This window comes from Rhamphochromis sp. 'chilingali' (genome assembly GCF_963969265.1).
Source record: "Rhamphochromis sp. 'chilingali' genome assembly, chromosome: 6".
Lineage (NCBI taxonomy): Eukaryota > Metazoa > Chordata > Actinopteri > Cichliformes > Cichlidae > Rhamphochromis > Rhamphochromis sp. 'chilingali'.
In genome coordinates this window covers 26,099,806-26,119,484 of record NC_137933.1, presented here as the reverse complement: position 1 = coordinate 26,119,484, position 19,679 = coordinate 26,099,806, and the positions used below count along the sequence as shown (strand labels likewise).

The window sequence follows — 19,679 nt, the reverse complement described above, 5'->3', positions numbered from 1 at the left end:
AGTTGTTTTGAGTTGTTTTTTTCATTGACCTGCTGCTGCAAAAAACATTCCTACTTGGTCTTTGTTACTTTTAGTATGAGAGTTTCATAACAATATGGGGCAAATCTCAGTCTTAGATTTCTCAGTGCAGTTGAGTAATATGATGTCATTATCACAATTACTGGAGCAGCAAAGTCAGTTGATCCTAAGTTTTCAGTGTTGTTGTTTTTGCACTTCAGTTGAATTTACTGAGCTTACCTTTGTAAATGATCAGATGATGATGATGAGTTGATGACACGTGCTTTGAAATACCAGCACAATCTCACCAACATAGCAGCAGATCAGCAAGAGATTCTACTGTAGGTGTCTTTACCACACATATTTGTGTGCTTTCCTGGTTCACACTTCTTTTGTGGAGTTATTTTAAGCACTAGTGATAAGTGAGCAGCAGCTGAACTGAAGCCTCTGTGCCGGGTGAAATATGGGAGGCTTTAATTGGAGCAATATGACAGAAAATAGTATTTGTAGAAAAGTTGTACACTGTAAATAAATGACCAGAATAATACACAATCAAACTCATTTTAGAGTAAATATTTTTGTGTCTTTTAGGATAATGTGGACCTTGGGGATCTGATGTTTTCACTTTGTTACTTGCCTACTGCGGGCAGACTGACCATTACCATGATAAAGGCTCGCAACCTCAAGGCCATGGATATCACTGGTGCATCTGGTAATTAAAATCTGATACTGACTGTAACTGCAGCACCCCACTGGTATCCCAAATGTAAATCAAGTTAATTTTTCTTGTTTGTGTCATTTTTTTATAGATCCATATGTGAAAGTTTCACTGATGTGTGACGGTCGCAGATTGAAGAAGAGGAAGACATCAACAAAGAGGAACACTCTGAATCCAGTCTATAATGAGGCCATTGTGTTTGATGTCCCTCCAGAAAACATAGAGCAGATCAGCCTTTTGATTGCTGTGATGGATTATGACCGGTTCGAGAGTTTCTATAGAGTAGTTTCTACATCTTTTGCATGGGTCAATGTTTAATTTATACTTGCTGCATGGCAAAAGTGGATAAAATATATTCCAAGAACATTTGCAAATATTTCCTCAAACTCTTTGTCTCTGTAACATATTGTCTTGGGTGGTTTTCACACACAATATGTAAGACATTATTATTTTTGGAAAGCATGGGAGGATTTATAATATTTTTTCTTTCTCCCTTATCCTCCTGGGTCTACAGAGTAGGCCATAATGAGGTCATTGGTGTGTGTCGAGTCGGCAATGATGCTGACAGCCTCGGTCGAGATCACTGGAGTGAAATGCTTACATATCCCCGAAAACCTGTCGCCCACTGGCATCCTCTCGTTGAGGTGAGATGGCATGTGTTGACACACACACACACACACACACACATATATTAGGGGTGCAACGATACACAAAATTTACGGTTCAGTTTGGTTTGATACTTTGGTGTCACGGTTCGATATTTTTTTGAGAAAAAAAATGTTCATGCCTTTTTAATTTGTCATTTATTAAAATTATAAAAATATATTTTAACTCAAAAGTACAGTTTTTAAATTTAATGTTGCTGAAACAACAAAATAATAAAAATAAATAAATCTATCTGATCGAGGAATCACTCATCTTTGGAAAAGAGAGTTTTTTACAGAGAAATGTCTCTTTCCAAAATAAAAGCAATACTATACGCTTCTTCTGGGCTGTATTCTCAGCAGCATATTAAACATATCAGGTGCCCATAAAGAGAATCATGTGCTAACGGCTGTCTAAATGACTCGGGTAAAGTTTGTAGCATGTGTGCTTGTTGTTTTTGTCTGCTTCCACTTGTCTTTGCACTAGGATAATGTCGGCGTAAACATGCAGTCATATTCATTGTGTTCCCACTAGTGCTGTCAGCCTTAATCTCGTTAAAATGACATTAACGCCATAACGCGGCAAATCTCCGTTAACAAGTTACCGCGGATTGCCCCGTACCAGAGCGTTCTCACTCCCGAGGCGTAACATGTCGACGTTTTGTCACGTCCCGCGGCGTTCCTGAGGAACGCGAAAGGAGACCTTCGGCGTTCTTATGGTACGCGGCGGGTTATGGCTGGAATCCAGTGCAATGACGCTCCCGCGGTAGTAGACGTTCCAGCCCTGTATTCCAGCCCTAAACCTAACCTTATCCCTAGCCCTGACCATAACCTTATTCCTGACCTTAACCAGGACTTTAATGATGTTAAATAGCGTGTTTCTAAGCGATTTGAAGAAAAAGAGCGAACATGTGTAGGTTCAGTCCAGACGGTTCTCATATTTCCTCTTTTTCCGAGGTCGTCATTTAGGAACGTGGTGGGTAGCCGAAAACGTAATATGGTGACGATTTGTCACCTAGCGTAAAATGTTACGCTTTGGGAGTGAGAACGGGTTGCCCGTACATGGGGCTGGGTGGCGTCAACACGTTAACGAGCTAACTGCGCTAACACACTAGTTCCCACCAATTGAACATTGTGTGGCACATCTGACATACTGTTTTACTTTTGTCCATGACGCGCTTACCATCAGGGTCATACTTCATGTTACAGGCATGGTCCTTTAAGGGTGAAGCCTGATGGGAAATGTATGCGGGTGTGTGTAGCGGAACTGCCTGTCGGGTGTGTGAGGGTGAGCGGAGAAGGAAAAGAAAAGTAACGGTTAACTACAGAAGAGACGAAGAGAAAGTAAATAAAAGGAATATAATAACTCCCTCGGCAGCCAAAGTTGTATCGGCGATGCCCGCTGTGAGTAAACTGTTTCAGCCCACTGTACGCGGTGTTCGTGCCTTGGAGGAGAAATAAAGGTTCGGTAAAGCAGTTTCCTACGCCTCCCTCGATCTTCTTGCTAGCGGAGTTGACCTGTATAGTAAGCTGTTGCCGGCTGCGAGTCAAGTAACTGCCAGAGGTTTCCTTACTACGGTTCGGGGCCGCGGATCTGGTGCGGTAACACTGGGGGCTCGTCCGGGATAAAACTCCGCAAAGCGCCGAGAGAGAGGGAGCGAACTTTCTTTTTCTCTTTTCCCTCGGACGACAGAGAAAATGGCGGCTCCGAGAGATGCTGAAGGGGATGGCATGGGAATGTACTTCAGTAAGAGCAGCAACCCATTTTTGCCAGAAACCCCAGAGAGTGGCACAGCTAATGTGGACCGTGCCACTTATGTAAACAATAGAATCCACAGCAGCAACCCCTTCATCACGGACATAGAGTTAACGCCAGCGGCGAGCATAGCAGCAGTCTATACGACGGAGTTTGAGGCTGCATGGCATCTCACCCCGCCACCTTCAGCTCACACCAACCCTTTCTTAACACCAATAGCGAAGCAGAATGCAGTGTGCAGTGAGTTTAAGCAGTTGCAGTGCTCAGACTGCGGAGGCCCTGGTAACACTGCATCTACACCGCTCACAGTGGGACAGCATGGCTCGCATGATCACCCACCTCGGATTGTTACATCTCGGCCATGCAGCCAGCCATTCACCGCCATGAACTGTACCTGCAGTGTCCCTAGAAAAACGCCGTTTACTGAGCCAGCGAAGCTACACATTATGCCGGGTATACCCCAACCTGCGCAGTACAGCTATGAAATGCCAGCTCAGGGCTATTTTTCCCCAACAACTCGCATGGCAATACCAGCACCAGATGGGGGGTGTGGGCTTTGCAAGCATGACCAGGGTCACAGTTCAAAACAAGCCATGCCAGGGCCACGCGGCTGTTTTCCTGGTGTAGTGCAAAACGGGGGTTTTGCAGATTGTAGTGCTGATGGACAGACGAGGGGCAAGGAGAAAATTCCCACATTACAACCAGACCATTTCGATGGGTCAGGGTCATGGAAAGACTTTCTCTATCAGTTCGAGACCTGTGCAAAGGCCAACTGCTGGACGGAGAACACCATGGCTGTCCAACTGAGATTCAGCCTGAGGGGCGCAGCTGGAGCCATAATCCACAAAAACCCCAAATCTGCTCGCTGGAGTTACCAGAGGATTGTGGAGGAGGTGGAGGCTGCCTATGGGCCGTGTTCAGAGCATGCAGCAGCCATTGGCATTGAGCTACGGCAGAGAATCCAGAAACCAGGTGAGGCCCTGCACACCCTCAGAGATGATATATACGAGAAGGTTTCCATTGTGTATGCCAACCGCTCCGAGCTGGAGCAGGACTGCATTGCTGTAGAGATCTTCACTAATGCTTTGGCAGATGCTGAAATGGTCCAGAAATTGTTGGAAGAACAACCACGCACCCTGGCAAGAGCCTATGAAATCGCCCACAGGTTCGAGACAACGAAAAGGGCCGCCAGGGCAGTCACACAGCTTATGCAGCCAGGGCCACGAGTCTCTACAGCACAGGGGACCCGAACAGCTGCATTACGGGAGAGTGTTCATATGCTAAGTTATGAACCACCGCAGAGGGCCCAAAGACCTATCCAGCGTGGGCGCCAAAGCTGGAGCACATCTAACAGGTCAAGCAGGAAGGAGGCTGTTTGCCATAACTGCTCCGGCATAGGACATCTACAGAGGAACTGCCCCTCTCCTCGCTCACCTGCCCAAAAGCCTGTAAAAGCTGCTAGAGGCCCAGCCCCTGACCCAGGCACAGTGTTCCACAACGGAGGCCAAGATGTGATGTGTGTCCAGATAGCAATACAGGGACAGGAAATACGGGCCTTGCTGGATTCTGGTGCACGGCGGAATGTGCTGCCCCTCCACTATTTTAACACCATCCCCGCAGAGTCAAGACCTCAGGTGCAGGCATCCATTGCTCAGACTCTACAAGGCATTGGTCCAGAGGGATTGGCCGTTCTGGGCGAGGTCATCCTGCCTGTACAGGTGGGGAGCGGTGTTGAAAATGTAGACTTTCTTTTGGCCGCCATGGCTGAAGGCACTGAAGTTATTCTGGGGCACCCTTTCCTGCAACAATCGTGCGCTTGCTTAGACTACGGCCGCCAAGAGATAACCCTGTTTAATGAAAAGATACCATGTTCTGGCGTGGGCCCTCGACCCCAGGTGCTTGTTGTTAGGGTGGCACGCACTACGGTTTTGGAACCAGGCTGCGAGTATGTGGTCCCCGGGTTTTCCAGCTCCCACTGTGCCGCCCATAGAGACATGATGCTAAGCCCTACAAAGGGCTTTGTGGAGAAGCACCAAGTACTGGTAGCTCACGCAGTTGTGCAACCTAGTAAACCCTCTAGCATCCCAATCAGAGTCTTTAACCCTGGGGCCGCAGCTGTCACCTTAAAGCGTGGTGCCGTGGCAGGGGTTCTTCAGCCCGTGCAGGTCCTGGAGGGGTCGGGGGGTCGCCCACCAAGGGTCCTGGCAGCCCTCGAACTTAATGGTACTCCCCCTGCTTCTGTACCAAGCCATTTGCAGGCCCTTTACGCCGAGAGCAGCCCCGGTTTGACTCATGTTGCCCGCTACGATCTGGCAGGCCTGCTGAGGTCCTACAGTGATGTCTTCTCCACTGGCCCGAATGACCTTGGTCGCACTGGTGTTGTCCAGCATGACATCCTGACCACGCCAGGGCCACCAGTTAAGCACCCGCCGCGCAGGATGGCAGGGGACAAACAAATAGCGGCCGACCAGCAAGTACAGCAGAGCTTGGAGGCTGGGCTAGCTCAACCTAGCAATAGCGGCTGGGCTGCTCCAATTGTGATGGTGAAGAAGAAAGACCAGAGTCCCAGACTATGCGTGGACTATAGACCACTAAATGAGCGAACCCTTAAAGACGCTTATCCCCTGCCACGCATCCAGGACACCCTTGACACGCTTTCTACTGCCAAGTACTTCAGTACACTAGACCTGACTTCAGGGTACTGGCAGGTAGAGATGACCCCCAGAGCCCGAAAAGCAGCTGCATTTTGTACCCGTAAGGGATTGTTCGAGTGGAATGTGATGCCGTTTGGACTGTGCAACGCACCGGCCACATTCCAAAGGCTTATGGACAGAGTCCTGGCTGGGCTGCAGTGGGAGACATGCCTAGTGTACCTAGATGACATCATTGTCCTGGGCCAGGATAGCACCCAGATGCTGGAGCGGCTCGAGCAAGTGTTCATCAGATTGCGTGGAGCCAACCTAAAACTGAAGCCATCTAAATGCTGCCTGTTACGGGAGCAGGTGGCCTATCTGGGCCATATCATCTCTGCTGGAGGTATTTCCACGGACCCCCAGAAAGTCCAGCAGGTGACGGACTGGCCTGCACCGCGGACCGTCACAGAAGTGCGTCAGTTTGTTGGCTTAGCCTCATACTACCGCCGGTTCGTGGAGGACTTTGCCACAGTGGCTAAACCCCTCCACGAACTCACTAAGAAGTATGCCCGTTTTAACTGGACTGCCGACTGCCAGGGAGCATTCCAGGAATTAAAAAGACGGCTTACGGCAGCCCCTGTCCTGGGTTACCCACTGGACCAGGGTGACTTCTTCCTCGACACTGATGCCAGCAATTGTGGGATTGGAGCGATTCTCTCCCAAGTGCAAGGGGGCGAAGAGCGGGTCTTGGCCTATGGGAGCAGGCGGCTGTCGGCTACCGAACAAAACTATTGTACGACCAGGCGAGAGCTTCTGGCGGTTGTGGCGTTCACTTCCCACTTCAGACAGTACCTGCTGGGTAGGCCGTTCACTGTCCGGACTGACCATAGCAGCCTCCGCTGGCTGACCAGGCTGAGGGAGCCCGAGGGCCAGCTGGCCCGCTGGTTGGAGAAGCTGGCAGAGTATAACTTCCAGGTGCTGCACCGACCTGGGAAAAACCACCAGAATGCGGATGCACTTTCCAGGAGACCCTGCCGCGCTTCATGCCCGTGCACACTCCCAGAGCCCACCATCAACAGCGACCGGTTCGAGCATAAAGGTGTGCAGTGTAACTTAGAGGACTGTGGTACCAGCATGACCCCCCCAGGGCAGCCCCCAGTGGGGGTAGTGGGGCCTGATGGTACCGATGGGAAAAGCTGGGTAGCAGAACCAGAGTGTGCACCCGTAGCAGCAGTGGACTGTTGTTCCAGTAGTAGCCACGACACCTGCCCAAATATCCACCGGGTGGATGAGTCCCATCACACTAGCTTGTTCAGTGGCTGGACCCCAGAACAGCTCTTGGCTAGCCAGAAGAACGATGTGGATATAGGCCCAGTTTGGGAATGGAAGGAAAAAGGGGAAGGTCGGCCCGTCTGGGCCGATGTAGCGGCATGCAGCCCCACAACCAAAGCCTACTGGGCGCAGTGGAAGAGACTGTACCTAAAAGATGGAGTGCTGGTGAGGAAATTCCACTGTACAGAAAGTAATGTGTTTTTCCCCCAAATCCTTCTGCCTCACGCCTATCGTCACTCCGTAATGCAGCAGATGCACGATGGCCCAGTGGGTGGCCACTTTGGGGCAGAAAGGACCCTGGCACGCTTGAAGAATAGGTACTACTGGTACAACATGAAAGATGATGTGACCCTGTGGTGCCGCACTTGCACCAGTTGTGCTGAAAGGGCGTGGCCCCCAAAAACCCCCCAGGCAGCGATGGGCACGGTACGTGTTGGCGCCCCCATGGAGAGGATTGCAGTCGATCTGATGGGACCGTTGAATGAAACAGAAAGGCATAACCGATTCATATTGGTGGTACAAGACTACTTCAGCAAGTGGGTGGAGGCTTATCCAGTCCCCGATGCACAAGCGCCCACGTTGGCAGGAAAGGTTGTTGCGGAGTGGGTATGTAGATATGGAGCCCCACAGTCTCTGCATAGCGACCAGGGCACCAACTTTGAGTCGGCTGTGTTCCAGGGGATGTGTGAACTGTTCGGAATCAAAAAGACACGCACCACGCCCTTTCATCCACAGTCCGATGGCCAGGTAGAGCGTTTTAATGCTACCCTGCAGAAGGCCTTAGCCACCACCGCGGAGCGCTGCCACTGGGACTGGGATATAATGATCCCCTATGCTGTCATGGCTTATCGGGCAACTAAGCACAGTTCCACAGGATTGACCCCAAACATGATGCTTCTGGGCCGAGAGATAACCGAGCCTATTGACCTGGTCGCGGGTCTGCCGGCCGACGACACCCCCAACTGCACTACACCACAGTATGTGGTGCAACTCAGGGAAAGGCTGGAGCTTTCCCACCAACTGGCACGGGAGGCTCTCGGGAAATCTGTTGAGCGCGCTAAGAAACAGTACGATAAGAATATCTGCCAAGTTCAGTATCCAGTCGGCGCTGCAGTGTGGCATCTGATCAAAGGGACCAAGAGACTGCGGCACAAGGTTCGCAAGTTTCTGCTTTCCTATGAGGGCCCCTACTTCGTAGTGGGCCTGTTGGATGATTTAGTCTACTGCATTAAAAAGGGGCCCCGAGCAAAGGCTAAAGTGGTTCATCATGACAGACTCAAGCCTTATCACTCAAGAACGCCGCTGGACAACAGCTGGGTCTTCCAAGACTCCGACCAGGCAACACCCACCGAGGTGCCTCCTCCAGCGCTCGACGAAAGCGATTCTGACATTGATTTCGGCCCCTTCGACTTGTGGGAGACCCCAGCTGGGGCAGATCAACCAGATACTGGTGCTTCCCTGAGAGCTGGCTCTCCGCCACCCGCTCAAGGAGATGGTAGTGGGTTGCCAGCCAGCCCTGTTCAGCCTTACGTGGATGGGGCTGAAGGACCAGAACAGCACCCTTCCTTCAGGTCCACACCCCGTTCCAGACCACAGCGTGTGCGGCGGGCACCGGACATGTTTGGTGACTGGGTCAGTCACTAGGCTAGTATGTCCTAACTGAGTCGGGGTGTAGGCGGATCGCTGCCCTGCTCAGTAGTTAAAAAAAAAAAAAAAAAAATTGTTCATGTTACATATGTTAAGTGATATGACTGTTGTAAATTGAGTTGTTACAGGGGGCTATTCTTACGTGTACTGTTGGGCTTGTTTGTCTTGCTGTTTCCTGGCAACATGGCTGTCGACGGGCTGCAAGTTATTGTTTGAACTGTTTATACTAATGAGGTAAAGCTGGATATAGGGGTAAACGTTCAGCTGTAGTGCCTTAATGTCTTTCTTTATGAATACTGTCTATGTGAAGGGCGGGATATGGACATTGACTTGCACCCTCCTCAAAGTGAACCCTGTACATCCTATGTTTTCTTGTGCTTAAAATATGGACAGTTGTCTACTTCAAGATTGTTCCATCCTAAGGATCGCCATTTTTGGACTGGGGGCACGAATGCTGTATGTTTCCTTGTTAATGGGGGGTTCATGTGCTGGAATGATGTTAAGGGTTTAATTATCATCCAGAGTGGGGGTAGTGTTACAGGCATGGTCCTTTAAGGGTGAAGCCTGATGGGAAATGTATGCGGGTGTGTGTAGCGGAACTGCCTGTCGGGTGTGTGAGGGTGAGCGGAGAAGGAAAAGAAAAGTAACGGTTAACTACAGAAGAGACGAAGAGAAAGTAAATAAAAGGAATATAATAACTCCCTCGGCAGCCAAAGTTGTATCGGCGATGCCCGCTGTGAGTAAACTGTTTCAGCCCACTGTACGCGGTGTTCGTGCCTTGGAGGAGAAATAAAGGTTCGGTAAAGCAGTTTCCTACGCCTCCCTCGATCTTCTTGCTAGCGGAGTTGACCTGTATAGTAAGCTGTTGCCGGCTGCGAGTCAAGTAACTGCCAGAGGTTTCCTTACTACGGTTCGGGGCCGCGGATCTGGCGCGGTAACATTCACATGAAGACCAAGATAGTTCCAAACGCCAGATCTGAATGAGGGTGGGGGAGGTTCAATTTCAGGTAGCGTTGAGGCAGTTGCCATGTTGCAATGAGCTTAGCTTCTGCCTTGCTAGCTTGCGCTGCACTCAGTGGATCTGTGCTCGACAGTGCAGCCTAGGCGGAGAAGTCCACTGAGCGCTCAACACAGACAGCATTGTCAGAAGAAAAGTTGATAAAATAGATAAAAAATTTTGTATTGTTCGATACACGAAAGCACTGCATCGAACGGTTCAATATCGATACATGTATTGTTTCACCCCTAATGAATGTATGTATGTATGTATGTATGTATGTATGTATGTATGTATGTATGTATGTATGTATGTATGTATGTATGTATGTATGGATAGATGGATAGATGGATAGATAGATAGATAAAATTCCCCTCTCTCCCCTGAGGGGGGTCTATGCTTCACGCTCGGGTCCTGTACCAGAGGCCCGGGAGCTTGAGGGTCCTGCGCAGTATCTTAGCTGTTCCTAGGACTGCCCTCTTCTGGACAGAGATCCTACTTGGGACTCACTGCACCTAGTGTTCCAATTACCACTGGGACCACTGTTACCTTCACCCTCTTCTCTGAGCCCTTGATACTTCTCCATCTTGCACCCTGCTGTTATGTGCTGGATTGTTTGAGGGGCATCTTTACACAGCCTGCACCTGGGGTCTTGCCTGGTGTGGTAGACCCCAGCCTCTATGGATCTTGTGCTTAAAGACTGTTCCTGTGCTGCCATGATTACTGCCTCTGTGCTGTCTTTCAGTGCAGCTTTGTCTGGCCATTGGTAGGATTTCTGGATGTCAGCCACTTCATCTATGTGCCAGTGGTACATACCATTCAGGGGCCTGTCCTTCATTGATGCTTCCTCCTCTTTCTTGGGTTTCTGGTGCTTGAGGTATTCAGGTCGGTTGGGCCATCTTCCTGAAGTTTAAGCAGTATAAAATATTTATAACATAAACATAATGATAAAAAAACATTTATCATTAATTGAGGTTAGAGTTGACAGATGAAAGAAAAAGAAAGTACAAGTGGGTAGGAAGCTTATCACTGTCCAGTTATTAAGGCACACTGAGCTCATTACTATTCACTGATACTGAAGTGTGTTGTTAGAATGCGGCTGTGAAAAGATTTTTGGTCAGTGGTAAAGGGAATATGGTTGTAAGCTATAACAAAGCAAAAAAAAGAGAGGATGTCTGCCATTTCATGGAAATCACTTTATTGCCAGAATTGACAAGAAGCCTAGAAAGCTCAAAAACATTATATATCTGATTTAATCATTTTCAGTGAAAAAGAAAGTGGCTCTCTCCAAAAAGTCCACAGATGGTGATGCTATTTTATGTGAAATTGCATATCTGTGTGTGATGGCTAAAATATAACCTGTTCCACCAGAGATCAAATTGGCTGCCAAAGTTTCCATAGCAATGTAGCGCCTTCTGTAAAATCGTTTATTTAATAATAATAATTAATAATTAACAGACGTGACCATTTTAACCCATGGAAGTTAAGTGTATTTACACAGTGTAATAGTGACTAGAATTTACTATACATTTTAGGTATTCCTCTACATCTACAGAATTATTGGGATGACCTATGAATTTTCAAGTTCCAATAGCAGCCTAAGTTTAGTCACAGGCTTTTCAGTGACATTAGTCATCATCTGTGGATGCACTCAACATACAAGTCCTTTACTTGGAAAGTCTCCAAGCCTCTTGAAAATGTGCAGGAGCCATTGTGGGGAAGTAGGTTCAATTTTGACAAAAATATCTCCAGGCTTTATATTTTTCCTTCTTCGTTTCACTTTTGCCTCTTCTGCAGCAAAGGTAAGTATTCATGTACCCATCACTTTCTGCACACTGAACCTTCTCTCTATGGATACACATTATTTCTTGAATAGCCCAGTGGTAAGACCTGTTTACCTTTCATAAACTGAATATGATGTAGTTGTTGAGGTTATCTGACAATATTTTCTCAGATAGTAATACTGCTTTGACAAAACTGTGTTTTACAGGTTACAAATACATACCTGAACTGGGAATCTTTGGCCAACCTCCATGCAAATGATACTCTGTGCCCTCTCCACAGGAGATAGACATTGTAGCTGAGATCAAAGGGTTATAAAAAGTTAATAAACAGCATTTAAATGTCTGATTTGCAGCATTCCCTTAGTTGGTAACAGCAAGGGGAGTAAGATTGGTTTTCCCAAGGGATGAAACTCCCCAAGTGCCAATAAGCAGATTTCTGAAATATGGTGTCTGGCAAAAATTCTATTTTTTGCTTTCGATGTAACATTTATTGCTCTTAGTTAATGATTGGTCTTCAGTTTGTTCATTTACAATGATGGTCAACCTAATGAGTATCTTTGCCAAATTCACTGAATGCTAAAGAAACCATAGTTATCCTGCCCAATTTTGAGTCAGTTTATTCTCATGCTACTCACAAAACAGTACTGTACTTTTATGCTGTGAGGTTTCAAATGCAGGTCTGTTCATGTGTTTCTATGCCAAATGAACCACTTTATCTATAAAAGCTTTTATCCTTTCACTTGGACTTGGCAAGAAAAAGGTGCCATAGAAAAAACGTCTATGCTAATAAAATTTAGTGAATGCATAAATAAACTGACCTCCCAAAAATCAAAAAAATGAAATGGCAGACATACAGTGTTTGTTTCACTGCCCAATTCATCGCTCTGTAGGTGGTGAGTACATTTGTTCCAAGATAAAAAGGTAGGATTGGCTCTAGATTTATTTGATATCATCGTACATCTGTTTATATGACTAATAGAGATGGAGGTTTTTTTTGTTTGTTTGTTTCTTTTACACTAACTATCATTGCAATCTTTCTGCTTTATTCTCTTGCAGTACCAGGGGACCACAGGTAGTAGCCAGGGAGGATCCTGTAATTCTCTGAAGACACCTCCTTCTCCGTAGCCATGAGCAACAATTCAAATAAGCCGAAGGCTGTGCTATATGTACCTTTGGGCAGATGTGATACAGAATTTTGCTCATATATGGTCCTAGCATAAAAAAATAAACACATGCATTAATACCTATGGAAAAGAAAGACACAAACTGTCTTGAGCTCTGCTCTTTTGGATCAGTTGCATGTTGAATGACTGCAAAGATGGATGTTTTTTTTCTATGATGTTCCATAAGAAAAAGAACCAGCACAGGCAGATATTTTAGGTCTGAGCTGTTCCTGAGTTTATAAACTCATTGCTCTTTTTTTAAATAGTCTTGTTACTTGTTTTAATGAGATGAGTCTCTGTAACTGCACAATGTACTTACAACCAGTTGAACTGCCATACTGTTCTCTTTTTTTTGGTTGTGAATTGGTGCATGAGGTCATGTTTTGATGGGATATCTTCTACTTGTTTGTTGGTTTTTGTTTCTATTTTTTGAATAGGATGTATTGTTCTGTCAGTTGATGTGCAGTGACAGTTCATTTTTAGGCAAAATACCTGTAAGTAAAAGTATGTTAAATGTTACGAATAAAAATTATTCCATAGAAAAATGTTCATCAGTTTCAATTCAGTTAATTTGAATGTGAATTAGAATTTCAAAATATGCTAGATTTCTATCACTTTAGCAACTATAGTACACAACACTAGCTCTTCAAGATAAAGTAAGTAAGTAAGTAAAGAGCAAAACTGTGTTAAACAGTATACAGTAAAATATATTATCTGTAGAATATATTTTTTATTACTGTTTAAGATTAGTGTTTTAGAGCACTAAATATAAGACAAAAAGCTAATGCAAACACATTAAAGTTTTGCATATTATTTTATTTCTAAGGTTTTACATGTCAGGACATAATAAAAATTTATCTAGTCCTCATCGGGTCTTAATAGTAGATAAAGGCAACCAAACAATCAATTAGATTGTTTATTATCATTCATCATTTATAAAAAAAAAAAATGAAGCCAAAATGAAGATGCAGCACATAAAAAACATAGTTCACTCCATGAATTAGAAGCATATGGAACCACATTTAACAGCAATAACTTGTAGTAAGTAATCATTTTCTATATTTTCAGATTTTTTATGTTCGGCTTAATTAATGTTTTAATGTTGGCCATGTTTTGGTTTTCAGAGTGATGACCTGACATTTGCTGTATAATGCTATCGTATACATAGGAGTTCATGGTCAAGTTAATGACAGAAGGTTCCAAAGATACGGTGGCCATACTAGCCAACCTTGAGACCTCAGAATTAGGGAGACATTCGAGGGGGGAGGGGGGGGGGGGGGGGGGGATACATGTACATGTACATAAACATATACAAAAAACTAGAATTTTACAGTGTTTATCTATTAGTAGCTAGGCTAACACACTTACCTCTCATATAAAGCTACCATGCTAATGGAGTGATGTAGCTCTTAAGATCACTACTGATTTCACCCATGATGATGACTAGAAAGCTGTCAAAACTATATAGAGGTGCACCTGACTTCTACTTTTTTTCTTAATTCCTATGGAAGCACAAAGCATGTATTTAGTTTTTCACACACTGCTTCTGCATTTTGTCTTATTTCTTATTAAATAAATAATGACATGTTTTGTAGTTAATCTTTGCCAGATTTCTAGCTACTATGAATCTACTGAAAATATTTTTTTCACAAAGCACATCTGATGTTGTTCCCTTTGTAGTGAAAAGCTGATTTAATTTTACAATATTCACCGGATGTGTTGTCACAATTTAGTACCATAACTTATCGGTGAGAAGTAAACAACAGTAAACTGCATCCAGGAAGTTGCCTGACTCACTCGGTGAGCTGGAACTTGAAAATCAAAGGAAACATAATTACCAGTTTCCAGACAGTCCCCTTAAGCTCCTTTCTCATTTCATTTGCTTAAATAGCTTATGACTGGCACTGTATCCAAAGTGCTTCAGTTATTTTCTTTACTTCACGCACTGGTAAAAGGTTAGCTCTGCCAGTCAACAGAAATTACAAGAAATATTTCTAAGAGCAAATAAACAATCTTTTATTGTCTTTTATTATTATGTATCCTTATTATTACATGCACTGAATATATTCTTCAGGCTGTATAGAGCAAAACACAGTTTTAATAGAGAAATCAAAGTGGTAGGCATAATCCTCAAAGCATTTTTAATTTCAAAACAGCCAGAAGGAAAGGACATTAGTATTTTATCAAAATATTACAGCCACATGAGAAAGAAAAAAAAAAAAAAAAAAGGGGGGGGGGGGATTTTTGGTAAGTAGGTTGGTAGGTAGATGTGAGAGTGAGAGAGTGAGCTTGCTTTTCTTTTTTCTCCTTTAATGAAATTCCTCTTTAAGGCCATCTTTGAAATTGTGTGTCACCTGAAGGAGGTGAAGATGACAGTGTTTTTGTGTATTTACTATTAGCTGACAATCATGAGTGGTTTTTTGAAAAGAGTTTCTCAAACTATTCCCTTAGGAGAAGCAGTAATAAAATACTACAAAACATGCAAAACTGTATTCATGGAAAATTGTGCATCGAGTATTAATAATAATAATGTTTCCCATCCGGATTAAATGGATGGTTTGTAGCGCCCCTGAGGACAGTATCTCAAAAACAAAAATAGACAGTCATACATCACAGACCAAGACAGGCCATCAAAGACTTGCGTGTGGCATGGTAAACTGTCAATAACCATATCAACAGGGCAGATTCAAAATATTTCAACAAGATATTTTTCATAAATGTTAATCCAAAGGTTCTGGCTGCACCTGGTCAACTGAAGCTGTCATATTAGACATATATTGTTATAGTTTCTTTTTCAAGATGCGAGGACAGCAAATTAAAAACAAAATTCAAAATTAAACTTCAGCTGATTTTTGGCTTATTTAAATATACATTTAAATTACTGCAGTTCGACTCTTCAAAGCCTTCATATTCTAATCCACAAATATTCAAAAGATTGTTACATACAATCACAGCCTTTTTTCCCCATCTTTATTCTATAGCTAGGCAGCTTAGCTCAGTACCGCTTGTGTCCAGTGGCAGCCTTTGATAACATTTTATGCAGTCTCTGAGCATGAAAGGGAAAGAATGTAGTACTGTGCAGCTCATTCATCCACAGTTCATGTCATGCTATGGTAGAGAATCGTGATACAGAATGAAGCAATCACAAATGACTAAAAAATTTTAACACAAAAAAAAAAAAAAAAAAAAATACAGCCACAGAAAAGTAACAGCTGATCTCTCAAGTGATTAAAACACTCTAAACACAAAAATGACAACACATACAGACACTTTCTGAACAGAATTTATTAAGAGCGAAATGGAAGCCTTGAGTGTGTGCACTTTTCTTGTGTGACCCTGAATCGTATTCTGGCTCCCTAAACTGGTACTCAGACATCAAAATCTTGAGAAACTCCTGATTTTATGTGAATTTACAAGAACAAAAGTAAATTCAAACATTTAAACTGTGTATTTTGTTTGAGGACAAAGGAAACACATTAATCCTTTAATAAAAACCTGTGTTACCATAAGATCTCAAGGTGAAGATAGAAATGCATTCAGAATATGGATACACTGTATTTTTGAGTACAGAAAGACAGATACATTTATTTGTCCCCAGTAGGGAATTTGGCTTGCAAGAGAAGTCACCTGACATTCATACAACCACATAAAAACAAGCACATCAACATAAAAAGACAGGCACACAATGTGCAGAGACTTTCACTCTCCTTGGATCTTAGGGAGGATTTTCACCAATTTGGCAACGTATGTGTCACTCACGTTCAGAAATTTGATGGCTTGTGGAATAAAAGGTCATTTGAACTTGTTTTGTGAACATAGTTGAATAACAATGCTGTGCGTGTGTGTGTGTGTGTGTGTGTGTGTGTGTGTGTGTGTGTGTGTGTGTGTGTGTGTGTGTGTGTGTGTGTGTGTGTGTGTGTGTGTGTGTGTGTGTGTGGTAATAGTTTAGAGGAGGCAAGCAGATGTTTCACATCACTGACAGTATGGGTAAGGGATCTAAAGCTTTGAGGCAAAGATAAGGCATAAATAAAAACCCATGTTTTATAAAAGGCAACAAAGTTATTACACATTTTTTAGTTTCTAATTGTTGCAGTTTCTTTTAGAAATTTTACTTTAAAATATATGAAAAAGTTATGATTTTTCTATACATAGGAAATAACATACGATAGGAAAAAAGAGATTTGAAGTCAAATTATATAATTTACAAAACTTTAAATTACCAGCCTTTTGTCACATTTTAAGAAATTTTAAGTGTATTGTCATAGTTGTGGGAAATCTGGACCCAAAATTCAGACTCCAGGACAGGATTTAATAGACTTGAACAAACCTATATTATATAAGGCCACAAATTCAGTTGACTGAAAAAAAGCAGGGTTCAAAAGTAATCTAAGCAGTTAATACACAAGATAAACACTTAGGCACACACAACACACACAGAACAAGAGACTATCAAAATAAGACAGGAAACTAGCACTGAGACAGAGGCTACGATACATGAGCTTGGTAGGCCAAAGTAAACACAAAGACAAAACTAACTAAATGCAGGAGACATCACAGAAACACAGACTAAGCATGGTGAATATAGGAAGACAAGAAAAACTTAACAACTAACAAGATCAGAATGATAACTTTTTTGACAACTTTTTTTTCAAGTGCATGTTGTTAATGACATTTACACACTTTTCCACCAGTTTAAATGTACAACTTTTCAGTGCCCTTTATACTTGAAGCTTTTAAATAGGACCCGAGTGCTTATTCTACCACTGCAACTGATACAATATCAGTTTCATGACATTACTTTAAAAATAACTAAAAAATGGATTATGGATAGATAACTAGTTATTTGAAACTTTTAAACCTACCAGTCCCTTAAGAAGACAGAACAGTCCATCTATTCTCCAGCTGTTCTCCTTGACATTTCTTATCTGGTGCTTCCTGACTCATCTTTCCTCCCCTCTTTCTTACACACTGCTGAATTTGCACAGATTTGTCACCAGGTTTGGAAACCTCTTCCTCAGAGTCACACCACAGCTGATTTGGAGCAGCAGGTTTCTCAGTCTGTCCTGATTCTGGATGCTTGGAGTCCAGGATTAATGGTAGGATTAAAACTTCATTTTAATTTGAAATCACATGTACATAATTTGTATTTTTAAATCACTGAGAAAAAATAAGAAAGAGACAGGACAGACAAAATACTGCAGAAATATTGGGATTGATAACAAAAGTGGGGTAAAACATTATAAAATAGCACAGCCATATGTGCAACCTACATCTAGTAAGTTATCATAGTTTCTGCTCCTTAATCCTTTTTGATCACAGCTGCATTGCTGGTAAGTAATTAACATAAAGGGAGAAATATGGAACAACTGAACAGAGAGATGATAAAACAATAAACCTGAAAGATAGAAGTTTGGGTTACTGAGAGAAAATGTCATGATCTTGCCCTCAGGAAACATTTTTAGTTTTGTGTTCTGTTTGTGTTTTAAGACTGGGATGGATACGTATAAACAAAGCTCTAGTACAAGCTTTTATTCTGTGAATTTCCCATCTTCCTCAGTGCAATAATTGTGCTCATCTCCTGGGTTAAGACCTGCTCAATGAAACCCCACAAGCTGACTACGGCTTTGTAGTTGATCTTTAAGGCAATCAATTCTCTGCGCTGTGAAAGAGAAACTGAAACCTGACTGGTGTTTTTCACTTGGTTAAGTGAGTCCACAGCACAAATTCAGTGCTGCAGCTCCTTTGTTATTGTCTAATAACTGGCAAATTAAGCATAAAATTTGGACTCAAGTCAAATTTCTGTGAAGCAATTATTGAAAACCCATTCCAGTGTTCTTGTTACCAAAGCTGGGAATAAACAATCTGTATATTCCAGGGTTTCTTATACAACTGACCTGTTAAGGCACATAGAAACCAATAATCGTTTATCATCATTGAAATCTGAAATTAATTGTTTTTAAATCTACACAGAAAATACAAAATGATCTATCATTTGTAGAAATGCATTGTAGAAAATGGACACAATTTCATACCTTAGCTATAGCTTTACATTCTGTTTGCATACCCTACAAAAAAGTTAAGATGCAGAAAACTAGAAGGTTTAGACATGAGAAATTTAATTTGCTGTGAAATTACATGATAATACTTCAAAGCTCAGCAAGTGATTACTTTGTCCTCCAAAAGAAAGCTTTCTATTATTTGGCAAGGTCTTGATGCCCATTCGAAATCATGAAACAAATTACTTTTAGGTCTTTGCCTTCATAACAGATTCATAAGAAATAACAGTGTGATTGTAGAAATCATTAAGATCTGTGTGAAAAAATAAAATAACTTAAATTTCAATTTGTTCCTTATTTCTGTATTTCTTTGTGGACTTGGATGGTGTTTTTGACCAGGGGCATTAACATGGTTTGTTAGGTTTTGCAACCTAAGGCAAGTTTTTCAAATCTCCAAGCATCTAATATCTACCTGAGGTCTGGGAACTTAGAAACTATGTAGTCCTACAATGTGAATAAAAGAGATAAAACAACTGTTTAGTGGGCATGTGTTTTCTCAAGATAGATGAAGAGATTAATTAGGTGGTAAGACGAATAGAGGTTTGTCTGTGAGCTGAATAGGGCATTTTTGTATCGCAAATGATAAAATACACAAATTTCAGAATACTTGCAATCAGTTTAATTTTATTTATACAGCACCAGTTCACAACAATAGCTATCTGTTTTATATTTTAAAGTAAACCTCCAACAATATTTAAGAAAGAACTCCAGTGATCCAATGATCCCATGAGCAAAGATGGTGGGAAAGAAGAACTCCAGCAGAACCAGGCTCAGGGAGGGGTAGCCATCTGCTTTGTTGGGGAGAGAGTGGAAAAAGAAGCGAGCATACACAGACCATGGACAACAGACTACAGACTGCAGGAGTGACACAAAAGTCAAAGACATGCAATTATGGTATATAAAAGCACCAAGAGTGAAAAGACAAGAGTGGCAAACAAATGCTCAGTGCATT

At 43.0% G+C, this 19,679-nt stretch overlaps 1 protein-coding gene across 1 annotated transcript in view; it reads left to right on the top strand.

The window, feature by feature from the left end:
* The window catches only part of syt9a (synaptotagmin IXa), a 28,633-nt gene extending 15,484 nt beyond the window's left edge, over positions 1 to 13,149 (top strand). Inside the window, exons 4-7 of the mRNA XM_080885365.1 lie at positions 589 to 709; positions 807 to 978; positions 1,230 to 1,359; positions 12,565 to 13,149. Coding sequence (XP_080741491.1) covers positions 589 to 709; positions 807 to 978; positions 1,230 to 1,359; positions 12,565 to 12,633 — 492 coding nt within the window. The 3' untranslated portion in view covers positions 12,634 to 13,149. The remainder of the gene's footprint in view (positions 1 to 588; positions 710 to 806; positions 979 to 1,229; positions 1,360 to 12,564) is intronic.
* The last annotated feature ends 6,530 nt before the right edge of the window (positions 13,150 to 19,679 follow it).